Source organism: Chelonoidis abingdonii, chromosome 6, assembly GCF_003597395.2.
Source record: "Chelonoidis abingdonii isolate Lonesome George chromosome 6, CheloAbing_2.0, whole genome shotgun sequence".
Lineage (NCBI taxonomy): Eukaryota > Metazoa > Chordata > Testudines > Testudinidae > Chelonoidis > Chelonoidis abingdonii.
Window position 1 is genome coordinate 95333610 of NC_133774.1, and position 15477 is coordinate 95349086.

At 42.9% G+C, this 15477-nt stretch overlaps 1 protein-coding gene across 8 annotated transcripts in view; it reads left to right on the forward strand.

Moving 5' to 3' along the window:
* Positions 1-15477, forward strand: part of RFX3 (regulatory factor X3) — a 249966-nt gene that overhangs the window by 214928 nt on the left and 19561 nt on the right. For all 8 annotated transcript variants that reach the window (XM_032801796.2, XM_075067261.1, XM_075067262.1 and 5 more), the window contains 4 exons: positions 5200-5321; positions 8209-8321; positions 9178-9293; positions 9790-9944. In XM_032801796.2, coding sequence (XP_032657687.1) covers positions 5200-5321; positions 8209-8321; positions 9178-9293; positions 9790-9944 — 506 coding nt within the window. The remainder of the gene's footprint in view (positions 1-5199; positions 5322-8208; positions 8322-9177; positions 9294-9789; positions 9945-15477) is intronic.

The window sequence follows — 15477 nt, forward strand, 5'->3', positions numbered from 1 at the left end:
CGGGACAGGGTGAAGGTTATCTTGATAGCCCCCAAATAGCCTCGCCAGCACTGGTTCGGCATGCTGCTGGAGCTTTCGGTAGCTGCCCCGCTGCAGCTCCCTCTCTGGCCAGATCTGCTGTCCCACGACCACAGCAGTCTGCACCCAAACCTGGAGGCATGGTACTTTTTGGCATGGCTACTGCATGACTGAATGCAGAAGAGTGGGAATGCTCAACGCGGGTGCAGCAGGTCTTGCTAGGTAGCAGAAAGCCCTTCATCAGAGGGACTTACCTGGCCAAGTTGAAAAGATTCACGTGCTGGGCTTCGGAATGAGGCATACGGGCTGAGCAGCCCTCGGTACAGGTGATCCTGGATTATCTCCTGCACCTCAAACTTCAGGGCTTGTCCCTGTCATCGATCAGGGTCCACCTGTCTGCTATTTTGGCCTTTCACCCTCTGTTCCAAGGCAGGTCAGTCTTTGCTCATGACATAACGGCCCAGTTCTTGAAAGATCTGGAGCATCTATACCTTCGTATCCAGGACCCTGTCCCTCCCTGCAATTTGGATCTCATGCTGTTGAGGTTCAGGAGGCCTCCCTTCAAACCTCTGGCTTCCTACTCTCTTCTCCTTCTCTCCTAGAAGGTTTTGTTCCTTGTGGCAGTTAAGTCTGCCCGCAGGGTGTCTGAGATCAGGGCACTTGCTTCAGAACCGCCCTATACCATATTCTACAAAGATAAGGTCCAGTTGTGGCCCTGCCCAAGGTAGTTTCCCAGTTTCATGCCAGCCAGGACATAGACTTACTGGTCTTCTTTCCAAAGCCCCATAAATCTGAAGAAGAATGCAGGTTACATACCCTGGATGTCAGGAGGGTGCTGGCCTTCTATATGGACAGGATAAGGCTGTTTCGCAAGTCAACGCAGCTGTTTGTTGTGCTGGCAGACAAGATGAAAGGTCGCCCAGGATCTGCTCAAAGTATTTCATCCTGGATCACAACCTGCATCTGATACTGCTATGAGCAGACAAATGTGCCTCCACTGGCGATAGTCAAGGTGCATTCATGCCTCAGGTGCCGATCCAAGAGATTTGTAGAGCTGATACCTGGTTGTCTATATGTCCACATATTCACGTCCCAGTGTGTGCTTACCCAGCAGGCTTGGGATGATGCTGGCTTTGGCAGAGCAGTGCTGCAAGCTGCAAGACTATGAACTCCAAGCCCACCTCCATTGGCACTGCTTGTGAATCACCTAGAATAGAATCGACATGAGCAAGCATTCAAAGAAGAAAAAACGGTTGCCTACTTTTTTGTTATTGTTGTTCTTTTAGATGTTTTCCTCATGTCCATTCCATTACCATCCTACTGCCCCTCTGTCGAAGTTGCCGACAAGAAGGAACTGAGAGAGCATAGGGTCAGCGGCGCCTGACACATGGGTGCGGCACTCAAGGGGGTGCCACTGCCAACCCTCTGGGTACCGCTAAGGCAAAAATCTCCGACCGCACACGTGGGTGCACACACACCTACAATGGAATGGACATGAGCAACACATCTCAAAGAACAGTTACAAAAAGGTAGGTAACTGTTTTTTCCTCAAATGAAGCACACCCAGGCTGGAATTCTACCACTCTTCTGAAACCTACACAGCGTTTCTGTTGTTCTGCGCAGGAAAAATTCAGACCACGGTGGAAGTTAACACCTTTCCCATTCCATGGAGGACATTCAGGTTTACCTTGTTTCCATTTCCCTCTAGTTGCAAAACTTCCAACTAAGCTCCACAAAGGCAAAGTGTCCATATAAATCCAAACAGATTTGGCTGAGTTACAAACTGTTCAAAATCACCATTTCCCATCTGTGTTTTTCTCACAACAGCTTGTTCGTGGCTTGGAGTAAAAATCCTGAACATCCCAATACTGTGTAACCCTTCTGCCCCTCTGAGTTGGCAGCAAAAAGGGCCAGGTTCAGTATCCAGGGGTTCCGTTTCAATAACACAAGGCATAACCGGCTCGAGCCCCCACCCAGTGACCTGGGACACTTACATACCACACCCCCCTGGGCGCCTCTAGGAGGCAATACTTCCCCTCTCGCAAGCACGGAGTCTGAGTGTAGCGAAATCTTTTTAATAAAGGAAGGAAACAATGCGGCATCCCATTGGAGAAACACCACAAACAGAGTTATAACACAAAGCATACCCACCCCCCCAAGTACATTTGGCAATGTCCTTTCCCCCTTAGGGTCTTAAGTCCAATCACTCCAAAGTCCAACAACCCAAAAGTCTCTGGTCAATGCCACCCCAGAATTCAAGAGTCTATCTGTAGAGGTCCCTCCCCCCAGCCTGGGTGAAAGGGGCACCTTACGTGGTCCAGGGCCAACTGCCCTGCCTCTCCGTGGGTTCTGCTTCCGCCTTCTCCACGAACTGCTCCGCCTTACCAGCCGCTCCACTCTGCTCCTCCGGCCGTCCTCACAAACTGCTCCGCTCCACCAGCTGCCTCGTGAGCTGCTCCAGTTGTCCCTGCAAACTGCTCGGCTCCGCTCGCTCTGTGGGCTGCTCCACACGCCCCACAGCTACTCCGTCCTGCCAGCCGCTCCACTCCACCAGCTGTCCTGTGGTCCGCTCCAGCCATCCCCATAAACTGCTCCACTCCGCCAGCTGCTCTGTTCCACAGTATAGCTTCAGGCTCCCCCACTAGTTAGCACAGTACTCAGTGCTCCCAGCTCAGTAATTTCAGCTCTTTTGTGATTTCAGCTCTTTTGTGATCTCAGCACATAGTAGGGGAGCCCAGTGCTATTGCACCATTAGCCCAAAGTGAGTTCAGCTCAGCAACCTGTATCTAGAGTCTTAAGGGAAAAAAAAATCAACTCTGACATTCCACAGTGGAGAGAGGAGGAGGTGCAACTGATGCTTCTAGCTCCACAAGGAGCCTGCACCACCAGGCACAAATACCTGTCCCCAACCTCTCTCCCTTCACAGGGTTTTGGAACCCATGTCCCTTGTCTAGCAAGTACCACCCAACTGAGGTTGAGTCATTTCTGTCACAAAGCACCCACAGCTCGGCAGTCTGGGATGGGTTAGGCGTGCCTATGCAAATATTTGAGATTTTGCATTCCAGACATTCTTTCCACACTTCCCATACTTCACCACCAGATGTCAGGGTACAGCTCATCCTGACTCTGCTTACAACTGTATGCACTGTCTTACTTCATTATGCCACAAATAGTGCACTTCTTGACAGGACACAGTCAACACAGATCCTCCGCCCGTGAACCAGGAGACTCTGAATTGAAGTCTCACTTCTTTTACTGACTAGTGTTAATAGTTCTGTGTCCTTTGCAACCTTTATTCTTGAGCAAGGCCTTCTACCCCATTGAGTAGTTATACAGGCTGGAAATATAACCCAACTCTCAGCTGTTTAGCCAGGCTACTTTAGAAGGAATTTGTCAAATCTAAACACTCAACTATACAGCATTTCAAATAGACCTACTCATGAATTTGTAATCCACTATTTGAGCTTTTTACCCATCTTCTAGTGGCTGGTGCACAATGGAGAACAATCTATTTCTACTGCCAGCTATTATAGTTAATCCTTTCACTTTAGTGGCATAGGTGTTGAATATCCAGAAGCCAAATCCTGCTGATGAGAGGGAGGTTGTTACATTTGCACGTAACAGAATTCATTTTCTTTTTAAAAAAAATCCTAGCAAATTACATACCATTCTTTCAACGTAGGGGATTTTTTGGTATGATTTCAAAGGTCTGAACATTAGAAAATGCAAAAATTATGATTGTCCATGCAATGTTAATTCTACCTCCTTGTTTATATTCATTATGATATAGGCTTTAATTACAGGATCACATACTATTTTTTTTCAGACTCTGCCTCATTCAATGCACAAGATGGTTGGTGTTCAGAGAATGAATCTAGGGTGTGCAGTGAGTGAGACTGTTGTTTGTAAGAACCCCTGCTTTATTTGTTGCAGAAGTTGGAAGGTGTGTGGTGAATGCAGGAAGAGAAAGGATTGTCTCATAGCTAAGGGAGTAAAATGCCATCCTGGAGAACTGGATTCTATCCCAGACTCTGTCATAGAGTTCCTATGTGGTGCGGGGCAACTAACTTAAACCATAGTTTTCACAGATGACCATTAATTGTGTGTTCCTCGTATTCTGGGTGCTCAGTTTTAGACACCTGGAGCCTGTTTTCAAAAGAGCTGAGTGCTCACAATTGCAGTTGAATTCACCCAGAGCATTTGAGGCTCAATCTCTCTTGCAGAAAGGTTGTATGGTCTGAAAGAATGAGCTGAGCATAGGGGTTGGGCAAATTCCTGAGTTTGAATCCTGACTCTTCCACTGATTTACTGTGGAGCATATCACTTTGTGTTTCTGTTTCTCTATCTGTAAGATGTTTACTCAGCTACTTCATGGGGTGTTCAAATGATTAATTAGTTAATCTCTGCACTGTCTTTTAAATATAAAAATGCTAAGGACTCTGAAAAGTCAGGCCTAAAGTGTCTCAGTTTAGGCAGCCGATCATTAAGATACCCAGAATTAGTTGATATTTTTGTATGTACTGTAATTGTAGCCACGTCAGTCCCAGGATATTAATTAAGTTCACAATATACCTGAAGAAGAGCTTTGTGTGGCTCAAAAACTTGTTTCTTTCACCAGCAGATATTACGTCACCCAGATTGATATTTTCGCCTTAATCTCCCTGCCTCGGTCTCTGTCTGAGAAAGCCCTCACTACTGGATACGGTATTGAGGAAATACATTCTTTAATGTATTTTAGGCCCAGATAGTATAGTGATGAGCCATAGAAAAGCTAATGAGGCAAGTATTAATTCCATATTCATTGCAGGGTTTGGATATGGTACAGTAAATAAAGTAAGGGGACCACATATTGAATGAAAAGTATTAAGAGACATATTGAACAACTTCCTTGTTCAGTGAACACAGTTCAGCTAGACCAATCAGCTGGCCAGTCAGAACGTAGTTTTAGTGAATCAGTGTCCCCGGCCAGATTTAAATTTAAATTAATTCCTGAGAGGAAGAGAGCAACCACAGAATCTAGTTGAAAAGAACTTTTATATGTTGAGATTTTTGTGAGATGGAGAAATCCTATTGAAGGATTGAGCAACTGAAGTGGGCAGAATCAGAATGTGTAACAGTGGACTTTTGAGGAGTTGAATAAAAGGGATAATTTTGTCTAATTTTGTGTCCAACATTTTTTAGGTACAAGCCTATGCAGAAAGTGGATGGAGTTGCAGATGGTTTCACAGGAAGTGGTCAGCAGACAGGCACATCTGTTGAGCAAACTGTAATTGCCCAAAGTCAACATCATCAACAGTTTTTGGGTATGTGAGGGTACATTATGCTGGTGTACAAATAAAAATAATCATCTGGCATTACCATGAATGCTAAGTCATACCATTACCACAATTCTCTCTATACTTAGGATGTCCCATTAAAACTGTCATTCATATTGGGTCACCCGGAAGCTAAGTTCCCACTAAGCTGCATGGCTGCCTACTAAGCCCCGCGCAGAGGCTCAGGGCTGCAGCGGGGAGAAGTGCCTGTCCCTCAACATGGACCTGTTGTGACGGGGAGAGGCACCTCTCTCCACCGGCCCCAGCACAGACCTGCTCCGGACTTGCTGCGGCTGGGGGAGAGGCGCTCTGGCCCCAACCCACCCCAACACGGACCTGCCATAGCCAGGGGAGAGGTGCCTCTCCCACCTCCCCAGCCCAGGTGCTGCTGCAGGGAGGAGAGATGGGGGAGTCCTCTCTCCCCAATGTAGCCCCCAGGCAGCCTGCACCCCAAACCCCTCATCCCCAGCCCCACCCCAGAGCCTGCACCCCCAGCTGGAGCCCTCCTGCCTCCCCCCCTCTGCACCCCAACCCTCTGTCCCAGCCCTCATCCCCAGCCCCACCCTGGAGCCCTCACTCCCCCCACCCTGTGCTCCAATCCTCTGCCCCAGCACTGAGCCCCCCTCTCACACTCCGAATCCCTCGGCCCCACCCCCACCACATGAATTTTATTATGTGCACCAATATGGAGGTGATGTGTGACATGTCACCTCCATATTGGTGCACATAACAAAATTCATTTCACATATGCGTGGGAAAAATTAGAGGGAACGCTGCCCAGAACTATATGCTCTACATCATGAAGCTTATGCAAGATTTCACATACCTCGTGTATATATAGAAGAAAAGTTGTGCAAAATCCATATTTGCACTATACTTGTAAACATATATGTCATAAACAGATAGCTAAGGGTTAATGTTTCTTTTACCTGTAACACGGGCCGTATACAAGGGGCCCCACCCTGCCCGAGGAACCATCAGACCCGGGTATTTTTCAAGCTACGGACGGATGTTTTTGGGTCGTGCTGTCGTTTTGTCTGTGTACTCTGCTCTAGGTCCTCATCGGCTCTGAGAGAGGGATCTCTCTACCTTCGGATTTTCTAATCTTCTGTTTTCCAGCTCGTAGTACAACAGTAGCAGCAACTAGTTTTATACTTGCTTTTGTTTCATGCTGTGTACGTTTGCTGGATGGTATAACTTGTATGTTCTTTTTGGATACAGGCCTGTGTATTCCATTTTTCTTTAGCCAACTACTGTAATGTCAACTTCGATACCAGAGATTCATTTTTATGTCTCTTTTCTTTCTTTTTCATTATCAAACGCTTATCTTTTAAACTCAGTTTGGAATTTTTCCTAGTCTTAGAACTCACCAAGCGGACCTGGTGGGAGAAGGAAACGCGGCGGGAACGGGAAAATCTAACTCTGTGTCAGGTTGCAAAGAACCTTTGCTTAGGACTCTGACTGAGGTGAACAGAAATTTGGGTCTTCCATCATGTTTTACAGATTCACAGGAGATTAAATGGTGACTCGTTCCAGGGCCATCCAGAGGGAAGCGACAGCTGGCGCAGGAACAAAGAGCTGGGACCAAGGGCAGGGGTTATTTCCCTTTGTTGTAGACTCAGGGCATCTGAGTCTTGGGGTCCCCCAGGGAAGGTTTTGGGGAGACCAGAGTGCGCCAGACACTGGGAATCTGGCTGGTGGCAGCGCTATCAGATCTAAGCTGGTAATTAAGCTTGGAGGTTTCATGCAGGCATCCACATTTTGGACGCCAAGGTTCAGAATTGGGACTTATGCTTATAACAATATACTGCAACAAATTTACTGTATATATTGTGTGCCAACTTTACAAAGTCAGACTTAAAACTGATGCCTTAATATTTGTGCTCACACCCATTGTATGCTTCATTCCTGAATGTGTGTGTAAAATGGGGTTACATTCAAACTTTGCAATTGCAATGTAGCCATTACTATTTGGAAAAATTGCCATGTATGCTATATTTTTTAATGATATAATCTATACTGTTGTAGACTGAAAGGACCAAAATTTGAAAACTTGTGGTCAAAGGTCTACATACACAAAAATGTGCAATTTGTGCATATATCAGTTCATGAGGCATTTACCATAGGTGAACATATAAATCAGACATATGCACACAGCAGTGGTAATTTAATAACTATTTGCATATATAACCACCTGATTTGAACATGCCATTACATAATTGCACACATAGTGTTAGGCTCATAAACTGGGATTTTTAAAAGCCCTCATCATTGGCCTAACTTGGCTACCATTGACTTCAGTGGGAGCATATGTAGGCCAGTGGTAAGTGTTTTTGAAACTTGCACCCATAACTGGTCACACACTTTTTTTTTTCTTTTTTATGCAATATACTGAAAGTACACATTAGGTATGCATTAAAGTCCATTAAATTCCAAATGTAAACACTGAATATTCTGACAAATCTGCTACTGAATGTCCTAAAACTGTTCAATAGTGCAAAATAAAACCTAGTCAATGTGAATATGCTATAAACTCACATATTGTTCTTTATTCCGTGATTTACTGAAAATATCTTGTAGACAATACCTTAGTGCTTGCCTTTGATGTGCAGACATGAAGGATATACATAACTTCATTTTAGCATGTTACGTATCCTACACTATAATATATCTCCTACTTAAAAAAATAGTTTGTTTAAAATTTTGTGTTGATAATTTTTTATTGCTATTTATAAAAATAAGGAAGTCTTTGTTCTTCAGGTACTATGACCTTTTAAAAATTATTTCTTTGTATCATTTTTAAATGTTTTCCTAATTAAACTGTAATTGGCACCATCCACAATAGCTTTCTTCCATTATGTTGTCATGGAAACAGATGCATCTCGAGTACTACCAGAGTTTGGAGAAGTTGAAATATCTTCTTTGCCAGATGGTACTACGTTTGAGGATATCAAATCACTGCAGAGTCTTTATAGAGAGCACTGTGAGGTGAGAAGGATGTATTTCATATACACTGTTTTACCTTTGATTCTTTCACTAGAAGTCAAACACTCTCAATGCAATTTGACAATACAAAACATGTTACGGGTAGCCTGAGAGTGTCTAACTTGTCTAAAAAGCAGTTTGTTTATTCAGTTCTAATGGAAATTTTACAATAAGATTTTTCTGGAGTCTCTTGTTTTGTAAGAATAGCCAATATTAGTATATTTTATAGAATATTGAGAATGAAAATTAGTTTCAGTTTTTAAAAAGTTGTTCTTGAACTTTTTTCAATTAGAGAAATTAGATTTCAAATTTTGCATACAATATTTTGGTTTTGCTGTGGGAGTATAAATCTAATTAAATTAATCATTATTTTTTACATTAAGAAATAAATATTTTTTTCAAGTATTACAAAAACAAGTTTCCTGAGATGAGTGCTTTAAGCCACATTTCATCTGGAATATTTCTGTGGCTATTACAACCATTTCAAATAATGATGTGAAATGGAAAGGATATATGAACCTTCAGTGCAGAAATAGTTGAGTCGAATTTATCTTGTCTCCCTTGATTTTTTAGCCATTTTAAAAGTTTTGCTTATGTGAATTCACCAAATATGTTTGTTTTGGGTAGACCTTCTCTTTTTTGCCTCATATTCACTTATACTTTGATTAGTGTATCTCTCTGCACATACTGGATATATAATCTGATCATTGGTTAGATTAGAAAAATGCATTTCACCAGTATTCCATCTAATTAGGCAAAATATAGCCAGTATATAAATGTTGTCATAACATACCCTGCTAACGAAAATGTAGGTAGAAGACTACCTGCACTTGCTTTTTTTTTTTTTTTTTTTTTTCAGGCAATATTGGATGTTGTTGTGAATCTTCAGTTTAGCCTGATAGAAAAATTGTGGCAAACTTTCTGGCGCTGTTCTCCCTCCACTCAAGCTGATGGCACTGCTATTAGTGAACCGAGGTCAGTAAATGTCTCTTTTATTGGTTATTATCATCATTTAATTGCAGATGTCAAATCAAATAGAAATGTAGTTTTACATACTAACTGGAAACCTAACATGCTATCGTTAATTTACCAGGTTAAATTAATGCTGTCTAAAATGTTTGTCCACACTAACTAGTGTTTACCACAAATTACTTTTTTGAAATGATTGTATGTGTATATCTTACCATTTTGTTTGGTTTGGATGACTATGGTAGAGGTATCTTTGATAACATATTCAATGTTTTTGAGATAAAAGGACCGTTCTTATCATACCTCTGCATAAGTTATGTGCTGTAGCAGAAATCTGAAGGCCATTTTTCAGTCTCATGTGACACAAGGTGCAGCAGTGCTGTTGGGTGTGGTTCAGACATCTGTAATGTTTTATTAAATAAAATATTTTAAAGTCAATTGTTTTTCTATCTTCATGTATGTGCATTTTCATTTATTCATTTGATACATTTGTTCACACCAGCAATCTGAGTGAAATAGAAAGTCGACTTCCGAAAGCAAAGCTGATTACTCTGTGCAAAAATGAGACTATTCTGAAATGGATGTGTAACTGTGACCATGTGATGTACCAGGCTTTGGTGGAGATTCTCATTCCTGACGTCCTTAGACCTATTCCTAGTAAGTTGAACACAGATGACGTCTTGTAAGGGTTTGTTTTTTTTTGGTCTGGTGATCTTATGCCTACAATATCTCCCAGGAAACCTTTGGGAGTGATTTTGAAGGCTACAGGAGTAGTATATGTGGTCACTCCTAGTTTTATAGTGTAGAAAGTTAGTAGTAGGTGTATGTATTGTATTTAAAGAAAAAGGGATTGATGATTTCACCACATGTATAAGAGAATAGAAACAGGCTTCCAGAAGTTTTCAGGATACATTTTCCTAAAAAAATATGCTTTTGTCATTGTATGTTATTTATTTTGTTATACTTTAGTATCAAAAAAGTTGTTCCTTTTACTCTAGTCTACATGATAGATTCCAACACACTATGGGTCTGAGCCAAAGTCCACTGATATCAGTCTTTCTAGTTACTTCAGTAGGCTTTGGGTTAGGCTTTATATTAACCTTTGAATAGCTAATAAAAATTATGTATATGCTGTATGCTTTCCTTTCTGGACAACTAAACAATTGTCGTTGATCAGAGGGTTACTAAAGTCGGTAGGTTATGAATTTTAATGTTACATTTTACTATTAAAATGGTGTAGTGCCAAGTCAAACATCTTTAGCCTTATTCATTTTTCCAGGCTATCACATTTTTTGTTCTATGTCCGACATGATAGACTCAGTGACTGATTGTAGTATAATACCTTGGCCAGCCAACCATTATCAAATTGTTTTACTCAGGAGTACAGTTTTCTTTACAAAGCTAAAATTATTGGAATCCATAATTGCTCAGGCAGTGCATTTTATGACTGCTTTTGACAGAAACTAATTCACCTTGATTTCCAGCAAAGTTGAATTCCTTTATAAAGTGAGTATTATGTCATGCTAAATGTTATGAATAGATCTTCCATTAACAATAATAATTAATGATACTATACAGATAAAATCCATATAGATTCATATGCATTGTGTTCGCTTCATGAACCAAACAATAGTCATTTCATAGTTAAATTGGGTTAATATTTAAAGGAGATGTGCCTCCAGATAGCCTTGTAACTAACAAAGCTATTTTCTGCTAGTGTCAATACAACTGCTACTAATGATATCAGTTACAGAGAGGTCAGAAAAAAATTACACCTACACCTTTGTAAGAACATGCTACTGACCTTCACTTATTAATGAAACAGAATGGAACTTCACTATATACAGTACAGTACATTACTTATCATACAAGAAATTTTAGCTTTGTGAATCTAAAAGTCCAAATGCCAACTATATACTAAGACAATTTTTTCCCTAAGTTTTATAGTTAAAAAGGCAAAGAGTAAGATATTGGTGGATTGCAGTTGTATTTTACCCTTTTATTAACGAAGTAGAAAAGAGAAGAAGAAATGTTGAATGATTATCCTTTTTAAATACAGAGATTAAATAAGCAACCTTCATCTACACACTTAAACTAATTGGCTTTGACCTATGTTTATGATAGAGTTTATTTTTCTGTTTAATGTAAATAGGTGGAATCTTATTTTCAAGAGAATTCAGTCCAGCTCAAACAAATGTCAAAAAAAAATTTCAGTTAAAGTTCACAAATTGAATTGAGGTTTGAATGAAGGAGAAAAGAGCTATTAAAATAGTCCTCCATTCCATCCACACAAAGTAGTTTCTGATTTTAAAAAAATGTTTTCCATAAGTGAAGTTATCGTGGAATATTTTAACACGTGTGTGTGCGCATATATATATATGCTTATTGCTTTATGTACCAGATCCTGCTTTTTTCCCTTGCCTTTCACTTGCTTCCTCTGCATTGACTGGTAGTCCCCAGAGAAGTTTTGTAAATTAGCTTATTAGCTATGATATCTTCCTGCCTACTCTCAATTTACTTCATGAGCTAGATGGAGCAGTGTTAGTTCAGGATTTCAAAAAATTCTTCATTGATGGAGCATATATGTCCAGTGCTGATACATGCATATGTTTGGGTCCTCTTCATTCCCTTTGTCATTATTGACAAAGGATTTCCATTAGGAATGAAATGCACTAATGGATGAACATACCATTAGTTAGATTTGGATAATTATATATGCTGTATGTGGGATTCCTGCTGTTTGGATGGTGCTTGATAGAAATATCTTTTAATCCAAGGACCACCTACTACCAACAAGACTCTTTCTATCTTTTATGGTATCCTGGTGTGTTCCCATCCATACCCTCATTTCTTCAAATATCTTTAGAGGGCAGATGTTTGATCCACTTTCTTTTTTTTTTGGATCTTCAGGAGTAGTTACCTAGCCTGTTTCTCCCATCCTGATCTTTTGCAGGAGTGAAGGCACACAAGTAGCCCCACTTCCCCTAAATTCCCCAGCCTCCACCCCTACCATTCTGCATTAGTGAGAGTTAAAATGCCCCTTGCCCTTTTACTGTGACCCTTTAATTCAACGACTAAAAGGTACCATTCTGTCACAAAGTACATCTAGCTCAAGAAAAAAACCTAAATTTAATCCAGATTTAGTCCTTTAGCACAGTGCACTCTGGAATGTGTCTCAGTACAGGATATAAAATTGTCAATGCAAAAACAGCAGTAGTGGGAGTAGCAGTAGTTTATTACCTGCTTCAGAGGTTGAGGAAATGTCTTCCACTCCCCACAATAAGCTAAATACAGGATTCAGGGAAATTTGAGTTTATGTGGCTGGCCACATAAGAACAGAGATGGTGAAGCTGACTTGCTAATGGCCCCCTGGAAAAAGCATCATTCAAGAGTAAGAGTGGAAGCTGAGATCAAAAAGGGGTAGTGATTGCCTCAACAGGTACAAGTTCTTCTTTGAGTGCTGGTCCCTATATGGATTCCAAATATGAGTGCGCATGTGCACCATGCGCCAGAGCTGGAAAAGTAGTAATAGCGTCCGTTGACCTGCATGTGTGTTGTGCATTGTCCGCATGCTCACATCTGAGGTTATCAGAGGATCTGCAGGTCAACACTGCTCCAGTTCCCTCTTATCGCCACATTGTCAGAGTCGGAACCCCCTGTTCCTCAGTGCTTTTAGCCTTGCTAAAAGAACTGTCTGTCCCCGATGGACTTTTTCCCCCGTTGGGGAGATATTCCCTCTCCTCCCCTCGGCTGCTGGGGATTGTGCCCTGGCAAACCAATTTCAAAAGCCATGCTTCATTCCCATGCTCCTTTTCTGTGAGTGATGAGCACCAACTGTGCCTTTACTGTCTTGGCGAATCCCATGTTGTCACCAGCTGTTCCTTCTGCTGATCATTCCCGCTCCAAAATTGAGAAGATAAAGAACTTTTCCTCTGTATGTTTCTAATGAAGGAGGCTGTGCGCCTACGTGTACAGTCTGATTCGAAACTGGCGGATCCACCGGAAGGGTATCTGTCACCTCTGGTGAGTACCCTTCTGTCTTGCTCATGTGCAACAGAGCCATCAGTACTGCCACAGAAGCCCCACCATGAGCATAAGAAGCATGGACATGGGCGTAAGGGCAGCTCCCCAGTGGGGATGGCCCTGAAACACAGCATTGCCTCCCTGAGCCAGGTCAGGCGAAGAGTTGTGCATTGACCCGGCTGCTCCAGCTCCCAAGAAGCCCCGGAAGGAGCATAAGGCAAAGCACCATCCACTCTCGAGGACCTTCCCTTTGACAACCAAATGCTCTTTAGTGACAAGACCGATTAATCCTTCCACACTCTTAATGATTCCCACGCCACTATGCGGTCACTCACCATTTACACCTAGGCCCCGACCTGCAGGCAGCAGAGGTCATCCTTTCAACCTCTCCCACACCTCCTTCTAGTCTTAATTCCAATAACAACAGGCATCGTCCCAACATCATCAACGCTCTCAGCAACCACGTTACTCCACTGCTACCACTTCTGCCCCCTCAACCTTCCCACAACATCAATCAAAACACCCATTTTGACTCCTCCATCAAGACCTCTGAACCTCCTCCTACCCCTCTCATGGTTCCCCATGTCATCTTTGGGGGCCGTCTTGCCTGTTTGCCCACAACTGGGGCAAGATCACCACAGACCGCTCGATACTTGACACCATTCATCAGAGTTACTTTACACAGAATTCCTCTCATTCCGCCCTTGTTGCACGCTCCTGGAGATTGCTCCCACTGAGATCTCCTCTGAGAGGAAGCAGGCACCATTCTCCGAAAGGCGCCATGGAGCGCATTCCCCTCCATTACTAGGGCTGCAGCTTTAATTCCCTGTATTTCCTTATTCTGAAAAAAACAGGCAGCTGCTGCCACATTCTGGACCTCCAATTACTCAACAGTTCATACGAAAATTCAAGTTCTGGATGGTCACACTTTCCCTTCTTATCCCTTCCCTCCCTCATGGAGCCTGGTTTGCGGCTGTCAGTATGAAAATGCATATTTCCACATCAACAGTCATTTGGCTCATTGGAAATTTCTCCATTTTATGGTTGCTCATTCCCATTATCAGTTTGTATACTCCCCTTCAGCATTGCCACTGGTCCTTATGTATTCGCAAAAGTCGTCGCCAATATTACAGCCCACGTGCGACGCCTCGGCCGCTCCATGTCTCCTTATCTTGATGACTGTTCCTCATTGTGACATCATGCAACCACCTCCTTTCAGCTATCCAGAGCCTTTGCAGTCTCCTCGCCATCCTGGGCATTTGTATCAACAAGGGAAAGCCAGTCCTCATCACTACCCAATGGATCACTTTTATTGGGTCATTCCTGGACTCTCTCATGAGCCGAGCTTTCCTCCCGACAGACCTATTTTCCATCCTCACCTCTCTCATCACAACATTATGCCACAGACCATGCACCTGTATCCACCAATGTCTTTCCCCTCCTTGGCCACATGGCGGCCTGCACCTCCATAACACCCCATGCCTGCCTTCATATACGCTGCCTTCAGCTGTGGCTCAGGTTGATCTACAAATCACAGACAGACTGCTTGAACAAGTCTGTCCTGCTCCCCTGGTTTATCCTAGCCTCCTTCATGTGGTGGACCGACCTGTCAAAGGGCTTGGTTGGCACTCTGTTTACACCTCCCACTCCCTGCACCACTCTAACCACAGATGCCTCCCTCACTGGTTGGGGTGCCCACTGGTCTAGTCACATGGCCTAGGGCCTCTGGACACCAAGAGAGGCCAAGATGCATATCAACATCCTGGAATTGAGAGTTGCCCGTCTTGCCTGTCAGGCATTCCTCCCTCACATCGCATTCAACTGCTGTCTCACAACATGGCAACAGTTGTATATATCAACAAGCAAGGCGGTGCCAGGTCACACTTTCTTTGTGCAGAGGCCATCCAACTCTGGAAAGGGTGCATCAAGCATGATGTGATGCTACAAGCTGTGTACCTTCTGGGTGTCAGCAACTCCCTAGAGAACACGCTCAGCAGGTCTTTCTGTGTGAACCATGAGTGGAAACTACGTGATCCCACATGATGCTCTGTCTTCTGCTGGTGGGGCACCCTGTGCTGGGAACTCTTTGTGACTACTGAGAACTGCAAACTCCTCCTCTTCTGCTCCAGTGGGAATTGGGGCCGGATTCACAGGGCGATGCCCTTCT